General features: G+C 47.4%; 1 protein-coding gene across 1 annotated transcript in view; it reads left to right on the top strand.

Annotated features, from left to right (window-relative positions):
* The window catches only part of LOC112267279 (roundabout homolog 2-like), a 410,580-nt gene that overhangs the window by 374,137 nt on the left and 20,233 nt on the right, over positions 1 to 16,210 (top strand). Inside the window, exons 26-27 of the mRNA XM_042296566.1 lie at positions 11,131 to 11,289; positions 13,785 to 14,057. Of these exons, the coding sequence (XP_042152500.1) occupies positions 11,131 to 11,289; positions 13,785 to 14,057 (432 nt within the window). The remainder of the gene's footprint in view (positions 1 to 11,130; positions 11,290 to 13,784; positions 14,058 to 16,210) is intronic.

The raw sequence follows: 16,210 nt of genomic DNA, 5'->3' as shown, positions 1-16,210 counted from the left end.
GAGAAGAAAGTAAAAGTGCAATATGTGCCATGTAAGAAAGCTATCGTTTAAGTTCCTTGCTTAGAACATGAGAACATATGAAAGCTGGTGGTTCCTTTTAACATGAGTCTTCAATATTCCCAGGTAAGAAGTTTTAGGTTGTAGTTATTATAGGAATTATAGGACTATTTCTCTCTATACCATTTGTATTTCATTAACCTTTGACTATTGTATGTTCTTATAGGCACTTTAGTATTGCCAGTGTAACAGTATAGCTTCCGTCCCCCTCCTCGCTCCTACCTGGGCTCGAACCAGGAACACAACGACAACAGCCACCCTCGAAGCAGCTTTACCCATTCGGAGCAAGGGGAATAAATACTCCAAGTCTCAGAGCCAGTGACGTTTGAAACGCTATTAGCGCGCACCCCGCTAACTAGCTAGCCATTTCACATTGGTTACACCAGCCTAATCTCGGAGTTGATAGGCTTAAAATCATAAACATCTGCTGGCAAACGCACAAATGTGCTGTTTGAATGAATGCTTACGAGCCTGCTGCTGCCTACCATCGTTCAGTCAGACTGCTCTATCAAATCATAGATTTAGTTATAACATGATAACACACAGAAATACAAGCCTTAGGTCATTAAAATGGCCATATCCGGAAACTATCATCTCGAAAACAAGATGTTTATTCTTTCAGTGAAATACGGAACCGTTCCGAATTTTATCTAACGGGTGGCATCTAAATATTCCTGTTACATTGCACAACCTTCAATGTTATGTCATAATTACGTAAAATTCTGGCAAATTAGGCGGCCCAAACTGTTGCATATACACTGACTCTGCGTGCAATGAATGCAAGAGAAGTGACACAATTTCACCTGGTTAATATTGCCTGGATTTCTTTTAGCTAAATATGCAGGTTTAAAAATATATACTTCTGTGAATTGATTTTAAGAAAGGCATTGATGTTTATGGTTAGGTACACATTGGAGCAACGATACACACCGCATCAATTATATGCAACGCAGGACACGCTAGATAAACTAGTAATATCATCAACCATGTGTAGTTAACTAGTGATTATGATTGATTGATTGTTTTTTATAAGATAAGTTTAATGCTAGCTAGCAACTTACTTTGGCTTACTGCATTCGCATAACAGGCAGTCTCCTCGTGGAGTGCAATGTAATCAGGTGGTTAGAGCGTTGGACTAGTTCATTGTAAGGTTGCAAGATTGAATCCCCCGAGCTGACAAGGTAAAAATCAGTCATTCTGCCCCTGAACGAGGCAGTTAACCCACCGTTCCTAGGCCGACATTGAAAATAAGAAAAAAAGAATGTGTTCTTAACTGACTTGCCTCGTTAAATAAAGGTTAAATAAAGGTTAAATAAAGGTGTAAAAAATTATAATAATCTGATTGTTATGAAAACTTGATATCGGCCCTAATTAATCGGCCATTCCGATTCGATCGAACACTACTACAGACAGGATGGAGCAGCAGCTCTGTGTTTCATGAGTGGGGAGGGATAGAACTAAGAAGGGAAGAGAAGAAGGGATAGATATTTATATTGAATGAGGAAGAGAGAGCGAGACAAAGAGAAAGGGAGGAAGATACATATCTAGAGAGAGAGAGAGAGAAAGAGAGAGAGAGACAGAGAGAAATTTTAAATTTTTATTGTTTATTTCACTTTTGTATATTATCTACCTCACTTGCTTTGGCAATGTTAACACATGTTTCCCATGCCAATAAAGCCCCTTGAATTGAATTGAGAGAGAGAGAGAAAGAGAGACACATCGAGAGACACAGAGAAAGAGAGACAGAGAGAGAGAGAGACAGAGAGAGGGGGGGAGATATATATTGTATCTATAAAAAGAGGAACAGGGAGAGAGGGAGGGAGGATTGACACGGCTGCTTGGCTGGCCTGTCGACTGCAACCCCAGAGTGTAGTTTTTCTGTGGGATGATGGAACATGGGCTGTGGCGGCTATGACACATGCTGCTGTTTATATATTTAGAGGAATATAAAGCTGCGACTGGGCCCTAATCTGCTGCATCTCTCCTGCACTGTATTACTCTGAAGACACCACTATTTCTTCTTATCTTTCCACAAGTCTCCCCCGCTTTCCACCGTTTGACAGCACAGATACGGTCCCAGCTCCAGGGTTAGCAGGAGGGGCAGATGGAGGAAGGGGAATATGCGGAGATTAATCGCGGCCACCATTTTGGGGCTGTGGAGAGAGGGGGCAGGAGCAGATTTCTGTAGAGCCCAACATGATAGATTTGTCATTGTTATAATAATATGTAAATAGGTCTGTTTCCTTAATGTTATAACAAATGCCACTAAATAAAAAATTCTCACCGTTGGGCCCATAAAAACAGTGCACATAAATTTTTTTCACTAGAGAGATTGTCTGTGTGTATTGTCTGTGTGTCTTTGTATTATGTAACTGCATAATACTATTATGCACTGCATAATACAACATATTTTTCTAAAGCTAAAGGTGAATCCACCTGAAGCAGTGTTAAATTACCATGGTTAGGCTGAGATGAATACACCCAGGTACTATATCCCAGGGCGGTGTATTTGTCTAGAGTAGCTAGCTGTGTTGTGTGTTACTGATGCTGCAGTATAACATCCACAGGGATCTCAGTGCTGTGTCTCTCTAGGTGATTATTCTCCCATCAACCCCCTGGCAGGGAAGGCGGGGGGGGGGTCACGTCTCCTGTCGGCAGGTGCAGCCACAAGCTCATCAGGGGGAACGATTTACCTGCTTAACGACATGCAGATGAGCCGCTCCATCATAATAAATCAGGTTTAGTGGCAGGAGGAACCTGGGATACCTGGCTTTTACTGCCCCTGGCTTGTGGCTAGCTCCCATTTACTAACCCCTGGCTAGTGGCTAGCTCCCGTTTACTGCCCCTGGCTAGTGGCTAGCTCCCGTTTACTGCCCCTGGCTAGTGGCTAGCTCCCGTTTACTAATCCCTGGCTTTACTCCTGCCCCTGGCTAGTGGCTAGCTCCGTTTACTGACCCTGGCTAGTAGCTGCCCCTGGCTAGCTCCCGGCCCCTGGCTAGTGGCTCCCCGTTTACTGCCCCTGGCTAGTGGCTAGCTCCCGTTTACTGCCCCTGGCTAGCTCCCGTTTACTGCCCCTGGCTAGCTCCCTTTTACTGCTTCTGGCTAGTGGCTAGCTCCCTTTTACTGCCCCTGGCTAGCTCCCTTTTACTGCTTCTGGCTAGTGGCTAGCTCCCTTTTACTGCCCCTGGCTAGCTCCCATTTACTGCCCCTGGCTAGCTCCCTTTTACTGCTTCTGGCTAGTGGCCAGCTCCCTTTACTGGCCCTGGCTAGTGGCCAGCTCCCTTTTACTGCTTCTGGCTAGTGGCCAGCTCCCTTTACTGCTCCTGGCTAGTGGCTAGCTCCCTTTTACTGCTCCTGGCTAGTGGCCAGCTCCCTTTTACTTCTCCTGGCTAGTGGCCAGCTCCCTTTTACTGCTCCTGGCTAGTGGCTAACTCCCTTTTACTGCTTCTGGCTAGTGGCCAGCTCCCTTTTACTGGCCCTGGCTAGTGGCCAGCTCCCTTTTACTGCTCCTGGCTAGTGACTAGCTCCCTTTTACTGCTCCTGGCTAGTGGCTAGCTCCATTTTACTGACCTGGACCATTAGTACAGGGAACATGGGCAGGTGAGAGAAGGTTATTAGATACCTAGTCATTTGAGAATTGAATGGAACCTTAGTCTGAATCCTTAATCAGAATCGTTAATCTGAATCCTTAGTCTGAAAAGAATTGCGCTCATGTAAAGTAGATTAAGCACGATTGGTTGCAGAATTCAAGACCACAAAGATTAAGCTAAATTGCGTTTTCACTACATGATGTCAGCAAGATCAAGGTTTCCTTGACGTATCAGGGATAGCTGTGTTCCAAAGACACGAGTAGTAGTGACTAGCAGTTAGTGTGGCTGAAAGCTCACTGTGTGATGTGATGTGCTGAGGTAGTGGTTCTGAGCTGGAGGAGTGGAGTTGGAAGGAAGTCTCAGTGCCTTGGTTTGACTGCCTCTCTCTGCTTATACTTCATTATCTGCACTAGTCTCTGCGGGAGGATTGGACCCAGAGGAATTGCATTCTTTGTTTTTTTTTCTTAGAAAGAAAACTCAGAGAAAAGCAGTGTGAGAGAAAATAGCCTGGCAAGATGAAGGCCAGAACGAGAAAATAGCCTGGCAAGATAAAGGCCAGAACGTAGTTAGTGTCTTGGGTATTTTCAGTCAGTGCAGTAAAATTGGAATGTGCAAGGTTTTAAAGTTGTCACATGGTTTCCCAGGTTTATTGAAGTTTTCCATTAGTTTGTGGATAATTTGCTCCGATCGTTTCTCAGAGACAAAAGCTGTTATAAGGTGAGCTGCTGGTTGAAAGCTTTAGTTCCCTGAGGCCTTGTTTAAGCTGGGTTCTGCACAAACCACAAAGTTGTGGTGTGAAAGGGCTCAGGGGCGAGAAATTGAAAAGCACTTTTAGGGAGTTTCCTCAGTTTCCTGATTTCCTTGGGCTGCACAAACATAAATCAGACATTGACTTTTACGTCAATTACAGTGCTGGACTAATGCTGTGTTCTAATGAGAAGTGTAGTATGAAAGGGACTCTGTCAGTACAGCTGGTACATGTTTGGGTTTAGTTGATCTTCTCCTGTCTCTCTCTGTGTCTGAATGAGTGCCATACCTCTGGTATGCCTGCTCCTCTCTGTGTCTGAATGAGTGCCAGACCTCTGGTAGGCCTGCTCCTCTCTGTGTCTGAATAAGTGCCAGACCTCTGGTAGGCCTGCTCCTCTCTGTGTCTGAATGAGTGCCATACCTCTGGTATGCCTGCTCCTCTCTGTGTCTGAATGAGTGCCAGACCTCTGGTATGCCTGCTCCTCTCTGTGTCTAAATGAGTGCCAGACCTCTGGTATGCCTGCTCCTCTCTGTGTCTGAATGAGTGCCAGACCTCTGGTATGCCTGCTCCTCTCTGTGGCTGAATGAGTGCCAGACCTCTGGTATGCCTGCTCCTCTCTGTGCCTGCCTTGGCCAGACTTGTGACTGTCACCCTCTGTTCCCAACTGACCACCTCTCTCATCCCCTCTGTTCCCTACTGACCACATATCTGTACCCCTCTCATCCCCTCTGTTCCCCATCTCAGCACCCCTCTCATCCCCTCTGTTCCCCACTGACCCCATCTCAGTACCCCTCTCATCCCCTCTGTTCCCCACGGACCCCATCTCAGTACCCCTCTCATCCCCTCTGTTCCCCACGGACCCCATCCCAGTACCCCTCACATCCCCTCTGTTCCCCACTGACCCCATCTCAGTACCCCTCTCATCCCCTCTGTTCCCCTCTCATCATCATTCTCATCCCTGCTACTCCCTCTTTTCCCTCTCCCCTCTCTCCCCATGACATTTCCTCCTCCATTTGAGCTCTGTACCGTATCCCCCCTTTTCTCTTCATCATGACATCCACATTTCTTTTCATTTTTGTCTCATGGGCTTGTCTGCGGACCACGAGATTGTGTGTGTGTGTTTGTATGTGTGTGAGTTTGGATAAGTGCCACTTCATTGTGTCTGCCAAGCAAGCCTCTCAGAAAGCTGTCATTTAAGCTGACTGTAGTCTCGCCTGCCAGAATGGCATATTTTTGTTGGCACGATGGAAAGGCTTTCTTTAGGAGTTTCTGAAAGGATAAAGACATACTCTCACCAGAAACATTCACAATATAGGCTCTGTTTTATGGGAACAGCTTCCATCCACGAGGGTTTCCTTAAGTTTCCAGTATTTCTGGAAAATCTAGATAATGATTATTTTGCATGTGACATTTTCCCCTTTTGTCTTTTAATCTTCCTGACAGTGATGTACCGGGCTACATATCTCTGCTGCCTTTGTTTAGTGATATAATTGACCTTCATTTTTACATACTTTATTTTATTTCACCTTTATTTAACCAGGTAGGCCTGTTGAGAACAAGTTCTCATTTACAACTGTGACCTGGCCAAGATAAAGCAAAGCAGTGCGACAAAAACACAGAGTTACACATAAACAAACATACAGTCAGTAACACAAAAGAAAAGAAAAATAGTACAATCTATGTACAGTGTGTGCACATGTAGAAGAGTAGGGAGGTAGGCAATACATTGGCCATAGAGGCGAAAATAATTACAGTTTAGCATTAATACTGGAGTGATAGATGTGCAGATAATGATGTGCAAGTAGAGATACTGGGGTGCAAAAGAGCAAGATGGTAAGTAATAATGTGGGGATGAGGTAGTCAGGTGTGCTATTTACAGATTGGCTGTGTCCAGGTACAGAGATCGGTAAGCTGCTCTGACAGCTGATGCTTAAAGTTAGAGGGAGATATAAGACTCCAGCTTCAGTGATTTTTGCAATTCGCTCCAGTCATTAGCAGCAGAGAACTGAAAGGAAAGGCGGCCAAAGGAAGTGTTGGTTTTGGGCATTACCAGTGCAATATACTTGCTGGAGCGCGTGCTACGGATGGGTGTTGCTATGGTGACCAGTGAGCTGAGAAAAGGCGGGGCTTTATCTAACAAAGACTTATAGATGACCTGGAGCCAGTGGGTTTGGTGACGGATATGTAGTGAGGGCCAGCCAACGAGAGCATACAGGTCGCAGTGGTGGGTAGTATATGGGGCTTTGTTGATAAAACGGATAGACTACATCCAGTTTGCTGAATAGAGTGTTGGGGGCTATTTTGTAAATGACATCGCCGAAGTCAAGGAACGGTAGGATAGTCAGTTTTACGAGGGTATGTTTGGCGGCATGAATGAAGGAGTCTTTGTTGTGAAATAGGAAGCCGATTGTAGATTTAATTTTGGATTGGAGATGCTTAATGTGATTCTGGATGGAGAGTTTACAGTCTAACTAGTAGTTGTCCACATATTCTAGGTCAGAACTGTCCAGAGTAGTGATGCTAGTCACTAGGGAGGGTGCGGGCAGCAATCGGTTGAAGTGTATGCACTTAGTTTTACTAGCATTTAAAAGCAGTTGGAGGCCACAGAAGGAGTGTTGTGTGGCATTGAAGCTCGTTTGGAGGTTTGTTAGCACGGTGTCCAAAGAAATGCCAGATGTATACAGAATGGTGTCGTCTGTGTAGAGGTGGATCAGAGAATCACCATCAGCAAGAGCGACATCATTGACATATACAGAGAAAACAGTCGGCCCGAGAATTGAACCCTGTGGCACCCCCACAGAGACTGACAGAAGTCCGGACAACAGGCCTTCCGATTTAACACACTGAACTCTATCTGAGAAGTAGTTGGTGAACCAGGCGAGGCAGTCATTTGAGAAGCCGAGGCCATTGAGTCTGCCGATAAGAATGTGGTGATTGACAGAGTTGAAAGCCTTGGCCAGGTCGATGAAGACGACTGCACAGTACTGTCTTTTATCGATGGTGGTTTATGATATCTTTTAGGACCTTGAGCTTGGCTGAGGTGCGCCCATGACCAGATTGGAAACCAGATTGCATAGTGGAGAAGGTGCGGTGGGATTTGAAATGGTCGGTGATCTGTTCGATGCTATCTTGGCTTTCGAAGCTTTTAGAAAGGCAGGGCAGGATGGATATAGGTCGATATCAGTTTGGGTCTAGAGTGTCTCCTCCTTTGAAGAGGGGGATGACCACGGCAGTTTTCCAATCTTTGGGGATCTCAGACGATACAAAAGAGAGTTTGAGTAGGCTAGTAAAAGGAGTTACAACAATTTCGGGGGATAATTTTAGAAAGAGAGGGTCCAGATTGTCGAGCCCAGCTAATCTGCAGGGATCCAGATTTTGCAGTTCTTTCAGAACATCAGATGTCTGGATTTGGGTGAAGGAGAATCGGGGGTGGGGGCTTGGGCAAGAAGGTGCTGAGGGGCTGCTGAGATGTTGGTCGGGGTAGGGGTAGCCAGGTGGAAAGCATGGCCAGCTGTGGAAAAATGCTTATTGAAATGATAGATTATCATAGATTTATTGGTGGTGACAGTGTTTCTGATCCTCAGTGCAGTGTGCAGCTGGGAGGAGGTGCTCTTATTCTACATGAACTTTACAGTGTCCCAAAACCTGTTTGAAAAAGCTAGCCTTAGCTTTCCTAGCTGACTGGGTATTTTGGTGAGCCAGGTGAGGTTACCTCATGTGTGGGGGGTGGAACAAAAGTGCTAGCTAAATCATATGGAGCGGGGCTGGAGGCTCTACAGTGAAATAAGACAAAAATTACTAACCAAAACAGCAATAGACAAGGCATATTGACATTAGTGAGAGGCATGTGTAGCCGAGTGATCATAGGGTCCAGTGAGTAGCTAGGCAAGCTGGAGGCATAGCGATTCAGACAGCTAGCAGGCTAACAAATGGGCCTCAGGGGGATGTCGCAACGGGAGAGCCTGTTGAAACCCCCTCGGATGGTTATGTCGGCAGACCAGTCGTGATGGATTGGCGGGGCTCCGTGTCGGCAGCAAAGGGGTCCAGACTAGCTTGCTGCGATGATCCGGAGTAAAGGTTCAGAGCTTGCGGCAGGAATCCGGAGATGAGGTAGAGACAAGCAGTCCGATATGCTCTGGGTTGATATTGCGCTGTGCAGACTGGCAGGAATTGACCGGGCTGAGGTTGGCCGATGTCGAGTTAACGGTGATGACCGCTAGCATTGGCTAACTGACTACTAGCTAGTTGCTAGTTAGCAGGCTAGCTACTGAAGGGGGTTCCGGTTCTAAAGTTTAAAAATAGCAGATACATACCACATTGCGTGATGCGGGTTGCAGGAACATTTGTACATTTTAAAAATGGAAAAAAGCATATTTATATATTTTCTATACAGCGTTTACTGGATACGCCATAGAGGTTTGTATTCAAACATTTGTATATATTTTTTAAGAAAACGTTTTATTAAGGACCTTGTCCCTAGATGGAAAATTTGATTAAAAATATAAAAAATATATACAAAGAAAAAAAACGATATATACAAGGGATGGGACAAGACAATCAAAACAGACATCCCACTCCTATGCCATCTTGGAATTGAAGTGATTGATTTGGCATTATTGCTAAGTCAATGCTGCAGGACTTTCCACAGAGTGTCGAGTGCTTTAACAAGGCATGATAAGAGAGCCAGGTGTTTCTACTGTTAAACCATTACGTGTTTGATTCAACACTGTTTAGTGAGCTGTTTCATCCGTGTCACCTGAGGTAATACTGGGACTCAGCTCTGGACAGGTGTATCACCTGAGGTTATACTGGGACTCAGCTCTGGACAGGTGTATCACCTGAGGTAATACTGGGACTCAGCTCTGGACAGGTGTGTCACCTGAGGTAATACTGGGACTCAGCTCTGGACAGGTGTATCACCTGAGGTTATACTGGGACTCAGCTCTGGACAGGTGTATCACCTGAGGTAATACTGGGACTCAGCTCTGGACAGGTGTGTCACCTGAGGTAATACTGGGACTCAGCGCTGGACAGGTGTGTCACCTGAGGTAATACTGGGACTCAGCTCTGGACAGGTGTGTCACCTGAGGTAATACTGGGACTCAGCTCTGGACAGGTGTATCACCTGAGATAATACTGGGACTCAGCTCTGGACTGGTGTATCACCTGAGGTAATACTGGGACTCAACTCTGGACAGGTGTGTCACCTGAGGTAATACTGGGACTTAGCTCTGGACAGGTGTGTCACCTGAGGTAATACTGGGACTCAGCTCTGGACAGGTGTATCACCTGAGGTAATACTGGGACTCAGCTCTGGACAGGTGTATCTCCTGAGGTAATACTGGGACTCAGCTCTGGACAGGTGTGTCACCTGAGGTAATACTGGGACTCAGCTCTGGACAGGTGTATCACCTGAGGTAATACTGGGACTCAGCTCTGGACAGGTGTATCACGTGAGGTAATACTGGGACTCAGCTCTGGACAGGTGTATCATCTGAGGTAATACTGGGACTCAGCTCTGGACAGGTGTATCACCTGAGGTAATACTGGGACTCAGCTCTGGACAAGTGTGTCACCTGAGGTAATACTGGGACTCAACTCTGGACAGGCGTGTTACTTTTCTCTTTCAAACACAGGCCAAACTCAAGAGGCCACGGTTATGTTGTCCATCAACGTGTGTGTGTGTGCATGTTTATGTGTGTGTGTCGAGAGGGGCAGGCCAGAACAGAATGAGTGTAGAAAACTACTAGTGACATGCCAGAACACAAGAGTCCCTCCAGCACAGAGAAACCCATCTGAGATGAAACTTGATATTAACTCTCATTATAAGATTACACAGCACATGAATCCATTGAAACCTATAGACACAGTGAAGATGTTCAGTATGGAAGATCATTTAAGGGCTTTTGTGTCCGTGGAATTTCCTCGGTTGGGGTCTGGAGGCTATAAACATGGTGCGGTTGGATATCAAAAATTGTTACTTGATTTGTGAACACACACACATGCACATCTCTGATGCTCTAGCTGGCGGTGTCCCTCAGGGTCCATGGTTAACGGCTGGGGGTCAGCCTCAGAGGAAGATGACCGTCACTACTCCAGCCACAGGTCCAGTGTGGGCAGCTCCTCTGATGGATCCCTCTACACCCACTGTAGCTTCGCCCAGGCCCTGGTGGCAGCCGCTGACAAGGCAGGCTACCACCTGGAGGGCACCAGCCTGGCCAAGAGAGGTTGGTATATGAGGAGTGGAGCCCCTCCAGCCTGTTCTCTCTGGAACCTCTATATGACCCAGAAGGAGATTGATCTACTTCCTGACATCTGCTGGCTGGTGTTTTCTCCTCTACTGCTGTTTTGGTGGAGAATCTGCATGGCTCTACAATATGTGGCTGAACAAAGGATACAAACCTTGATTCAACTCTAACCTTCCTCCAACTTTGCACTCTGACTCCTACGAACTTGGGATAGAGGACAATTATCTGGGTGAACACTGGTGATTTCTTTGCAGGCTTCTAACACTGCCTGTACTTCCTCATTGTCAAAATAATGGTGTGATTTTGAGGATTTTTTACATTTGACTGATTAACTAACCGAACCTTCCATGGGATCATGTGAGCTTCCTGCTTGGAAATCAACATTCTCTTCCCAGGCATGCTCTTTAACCCGCCTCTCTCCATGTTCCCCTCAGTACCTCCACCAACCTATTGGCCTCTCTGTCTTCTTCTCTCCCTCCTCCTCCAGGTAAAGGGCTGTCCCACCGGGCCCGGCCCAGCAGTCCCTTCTCTACAGATGGCAGCACTGTGGGCACACATAGCCTGGGCCACCAGAGGGCTGCCCGGCCCACCCGCAAGCCCCGGGGACAGGGCACAGCGCCCCACAGGAGAGACGCCAGTGCAGACGGTAAGAGAAGACGCTGGGGTGGCACGGTGTTTGAACCAGAAGCTTCGCAGAACTTTGTCTCAGTAAAGAGTTACCACTGACACAACTTACTCATTATCTATAACAGGGCTCTTCAACCCTGTTCTTGGAGAGATACCGTCCTGTAGGTTTTCACTCTAATCCTGTTCCTGGAGAGATACCATCCTGTTGGTTTTTACTCCAACCCTGTTCCTGGAGAGATACCATCCTGTTGGTTTTTACTCCAACCCTGTTCCTGGAGAGATACCATCCTGTAGGTTTTACTCCAACCCTGTTCCTGGAGAGATACCGTCCTGTAGGTTTTTACTCCAACCCTGTTCCTGGAGAGATACTGTCCTGTAGGTTTTTACTCCAACCCTGTTCCTGGAGAGATATCCTCCTGTAGGTTTTCACTCTAACCCTGTTCCTGGAGAGATACCGTCCTGTAGGTTTTTACTCCATCCCTGTTCCTGTAGAGATACCATCCTGTAGGTTTTTACTCCAACCCTGTTCCTGGAGAGATACCGTCCTGTAGGGTTTTACTCCAACCCTGTTCCTGGAGAGATACCGTCCTGTAGGTTTTCACTCTAACCCTGTTCCTGGAGAGATACCATCCTGTAGGTTTTTACTTCAACCCTGTTCCTGGAGAGATACCTACCGTCCTGTAGGTTTTCACTCCAACCCTGTTCCTGGAGAGATACCATCCTGTAGGTTTTACTCCAACCCTGTTCCTGGAGAGATACCGTCCTGTAGGTTTTTACTCCAACCCTGTTCCTGGAGAGATACTGTCCTGTAGGTTTTTACTCCAACCCTGTTCCTGGAGAGATATCCTCCTGTAGGTTTTCACTCTAACCCTGTTCCTGGAGAGATACCGTCCTGTAGGTTTTTACTCCATCCCTGTTCCTGTAGAGATACCATCCTGTAGGTTTTTACTCCAACCCTGTTCCTGGAGAGATACCGTCCTGTAGGGTTTTACTCCAACCCTGTTCCTGGAGAGATACCATCCTGTTGGTTTTTACTCCAACCCTGTTCCTGGAGAGATACCATCCTGTAGGTTTTACTCCAACCCTGTTCCTGGAGAGATACCGTCCTGTAGATTTTTACTCCAACCCTGTTCCTGGAGAGATACTGTCCTGTAGGTTTTTACTCCAACCCTGTTCCTGGAGAGATATCCTCCTGTAGGTTTTCACTCTAACCCTGTTCCTGGAGAGATACCGTCCTGTAGGTTTTTACTCCATCCCTGTTCCTGTAGAGATACCATCCTGTAGGTTTTTACTCCAACCCTGTTCCTGGAGAGATACCGTCCTGTAGGGTTTTACTCCAACCCTGTTCCTGGAGAGATACCGTCCTGTAGGTTTTCACTCTAACCCTGTTCCTGGAGAGATACCATCCTGTAGGTTTTTACTTCAACCCTGTTCCTGGAGAGATACCTACCGTCCTGTAGGTTTTCACTATAACCCTGTTCCTGGAGAGATACCGTCCTGTAGATTTTTACTTCAACCCTGTTCCTGGAGAGATACCGTCCTGTAGGTTTTCACTATAACCCTGTTCCTGGAGAGATACCGTCCTGTAGGTTTTTACTCCAACCCTGTCCCTGGAGAGATACCGTCCTGTAGGTTTTTACTCCAACCCTGTTCCTGGAGAGATACCGTCCTGTAGGTTTTTACTCCAACCCTGTTCCTGGAGAGATACTGGCCTGTAGGTTTTTACTCCAACCCTGTTCCTGGAGAGATACCGTCCTGTAGGTTTTTACTCCAACCCTGTTCCTGGAGAGATACCGTCCTGTAGGTTTTTACTCCAACCCTGTTCCTGGAGAGATACCGTCCTGTAGGTTTTCACTCCAAACCTAATCTAGAGCACATGATTCTAATAATTAGCAGGTTGAAAATCTGAATCAGGATAGTTACTGTACAACTGGGGTTGGAGAAAAGCTACAGGAGGATAGCTCTCCAGTAACAGGGTTGTCGAAAAGCTACAGGAGGATAGCTCTCCAGTAACGGAGTTGGAGTAAAGCTACAGGAGGATAGCTCTCCAGTAACAGAGTTGGAGTAAAGCTACAGGAGGATAGCTCTCCAGTAACAGGGTTGGAGTAAAGCTACAGGAGGAGAGCTATCCATTAACAGTGTTGGAGTAAAGCTACAAGAGGAGAGCTCTCCAGTAACGGGGTTGGAGTAAAGCTACAGGAGGAGAGCTATCCAGTAACAGGGTTGGAGTAAAGCTACAAGAGGAGAGCTCTCCAGTAACAGGGTTGGAGTAAAGCTACAGGAGGAGAGCTATCCAGTAACAGGGTTGGAGTAAAGCTACAGGAGGATAGCTCTCCAGTAACAGGGTTGGAGTAAAGCTACAGGAGGATAGCTCTCCAGTAACAGAGTTGGAGAGCCCTGATCTGAGGAGTTGGACTACATTACAATTACTGATTAATACTGATTGACTGATTACTGATATATCACCAGACTGTAACCTTGTAGTTAACCACATCACGCCTCCCTCCCTCCCAGACCTACCTCCTCCCCCTGACCCCCCGCCCATCCAGGGACCAGGGTATATCCAGGGGGCCCGTAGTGTAGGCGGAATGGGCACCCCAGCCGAGAGGCAGGCATCGTCCCTGGAGCGCCAGCCCATGTGTGGCGCCATGCCCCTGTCTGGGCTGGAGGAGATGAAGAGCTGCATGGACAGACAGATACGCACCTCTCTGGAGCGGCACTGCCAGGCCCAGGACAGACTAGCATCCATGGACCGAGGAGACGACCCACGCAGGGGACACATAACAGGTACAGGACTGGAGGGTAGAAGCAAATCAGAATGCAAGCACATTGTCAGAAAGACTCAGACCTGATCCACAAATTCCATTCAGTGTGCAGGTGTTCATTCTAATTTGAAGATGCCAATTTATTGTATACTGCACTTGTAGCAGTGTGTTGGATGTGAGTGAACTTTACTTTAAAACAGTAGAACTCGTATTCCACATCAGAGTATGGAGCGAGTAGACCTGTGGTTAGGTCAGCAGCCACTGCTGTACAAAGAGAGATCCAGAGCCCTTAACTGTGTGACAGCAGGGCCCTGATGGCTGCGGTGCCTTGGCAGACAAGACCCTTTACTAAACCCTGATGTTCAATCTCAGAGGAGACTCAGCTCCCATGAACAGATTGCACTGTCTGCCACTTGTACTTGTCTTCCAGAACCCCCCCCCCACACACACACACACACACACACACACACACACACACACACACACACACACAGCCTGTAGTTGTCAGCAATGGTGTCCGGCTCCAGCCCAGTCCAGGCAGGAGGCCCCAGCCACACAGATGCATTCTAATTCCCCAGCTTTCCCCTCTCAGACAAACAGTGGCTACCCCACCACTCCACCCATCTGTCTGTGTGTGGAGTCATTAGACCTCACCATGATGTGTACCTATCCTGTCTGTGTGCGGAGTCATTAGACCTCACCATGCTGTGTTCCTATCCTGTCTGTGTGTGGAGTCATTAGACCTCACCATGCTGTGTTCCTATCTTGTCTATGTGTGGAGTCATTAGACCTCACCATGCTGTGTTCCTGTCCTGTCTGTGTGTGGAGTCATTAGACCTCACCATGCTGTGTTCCTATCCTGTCTGTGTGTGGAGTCATTAGACCTCACCATGCTGTGTTCCTATCCTGTCTGTGCCAGAGCAAACAGACAGAGGGGCAGACACTGAGGCAGACAGACAGAACGACCAACAGAGAGGCAGGCAAAATGACAGACTGACAGACCAGGAGACACAGAGAGGCGTCACACTCATCAGATTCTATAAGACGTGTACTCCAAGTTGACTGATAGCCAGCAGAGTTCAGAAGGCCCTCCAAGTTGACTGATACACAGCAGAGTTCAGAAGGCCCTCCAAGTTGACTGATACACAGCAGAAGGCCCTCCAAGTTGACTGTTCAGAAGGCCCTCCAAGTTGACTGATACACAGCCGAGTTCAGAAGGCCCTCCAAGTTGACTGATAGCCAGCATAGTTCAGAAGGCCTTCCAAGTTAACTGATACACAGCCGAATACAGAAGGCCCTCCAAGTTGACTGATACACAGCAGAGTTCAGAAGGCCCTCCAAGTTGACTGATAGCCAGCAGAGTTCAGAAAGCCCTCCAAGTTGACAGATACACAGCAGAGTTCAGAAGGCCCTCCAAGTTGACTGATAGCCAGCAGAGTTCATAAGGCACTCCAAGTTGACTGATAGCCAGCAGAGTTCAGAAGGCCCTCCAAGTTGACTGATACACAGCAGAGTTCAGAAGGCCCTCCAAGTTGACTGATACACAGCAGAGTTCAGAAGGCCCTCCAAGTTGACTGACACACAGCCGAGTTCAGAAGGCCCTCCATGTTGACTGATACACAGCAGAGTTCAGAAGGCCCTCCAAGTTGACTGATACACCGCAGAGTTCAGAAGGCCCTCCAAGTTGACAGATAGCCAGCAGAGTTCAGAAGGCCCTCCAAGTTGACTGATAGCCAGCAGAGTTCAGAAGGCCCTCTAAGTTGACTGATAGTCAGCAGAGTTCAGAAGGCCCTCCAAGTTGACTGATACACAGCAGCGTCCAGAAGGCCCTCCAAGTTGACTGATAGCCAGCAGAGTTCAGAAGACCCTCCAAGTTGACTGATACACAGCCGAGTTCAGAAGGCCCTCCAAGTTGACTGATACACAGCCGAGTTCAGAAAGCCCTCCAAGTTGACTGATACACAGCCGAGTTCAGAAGGCCCTCCAAGTTGACTGATACACAGCCGAGTTCAGAAGGCCCTCCAAGTTGACTGATACACAGCCGAGTTCAGAAGCTTTCCAAGTTGACTGATAGCCAGCAGAGTTCAGAAGGCCCTCCAAGTTGACTGATACACAGCAGAGTTCAGAAGGCCCTCCAAGTTGACTGATAGCCAGCAGAGTTCAGAAGGCCCTCCA

This window comes from Oncorhynchus tshawytscha, linkage group LG14 (genome assembly GCF_018296145.1).
Source record: "Oncorhynchus tshawytscha isolate Ot180627B linkage group LG14, Otsh_v2.0, whole genome shotgun sequence".
In the NCBI taxonomy this organism is placed as follows: Eukaryota; Metazoa; Chordata; class Actinopteri; order Salmoniformes; family Salmonidae; genus Oncorhynchus; species Oncorhynchus tshawytscha.
Note: the sequence above shows the minus strand (reverse complement) of the source record. Positions and strands in the feature narration are given on the sequence as shown.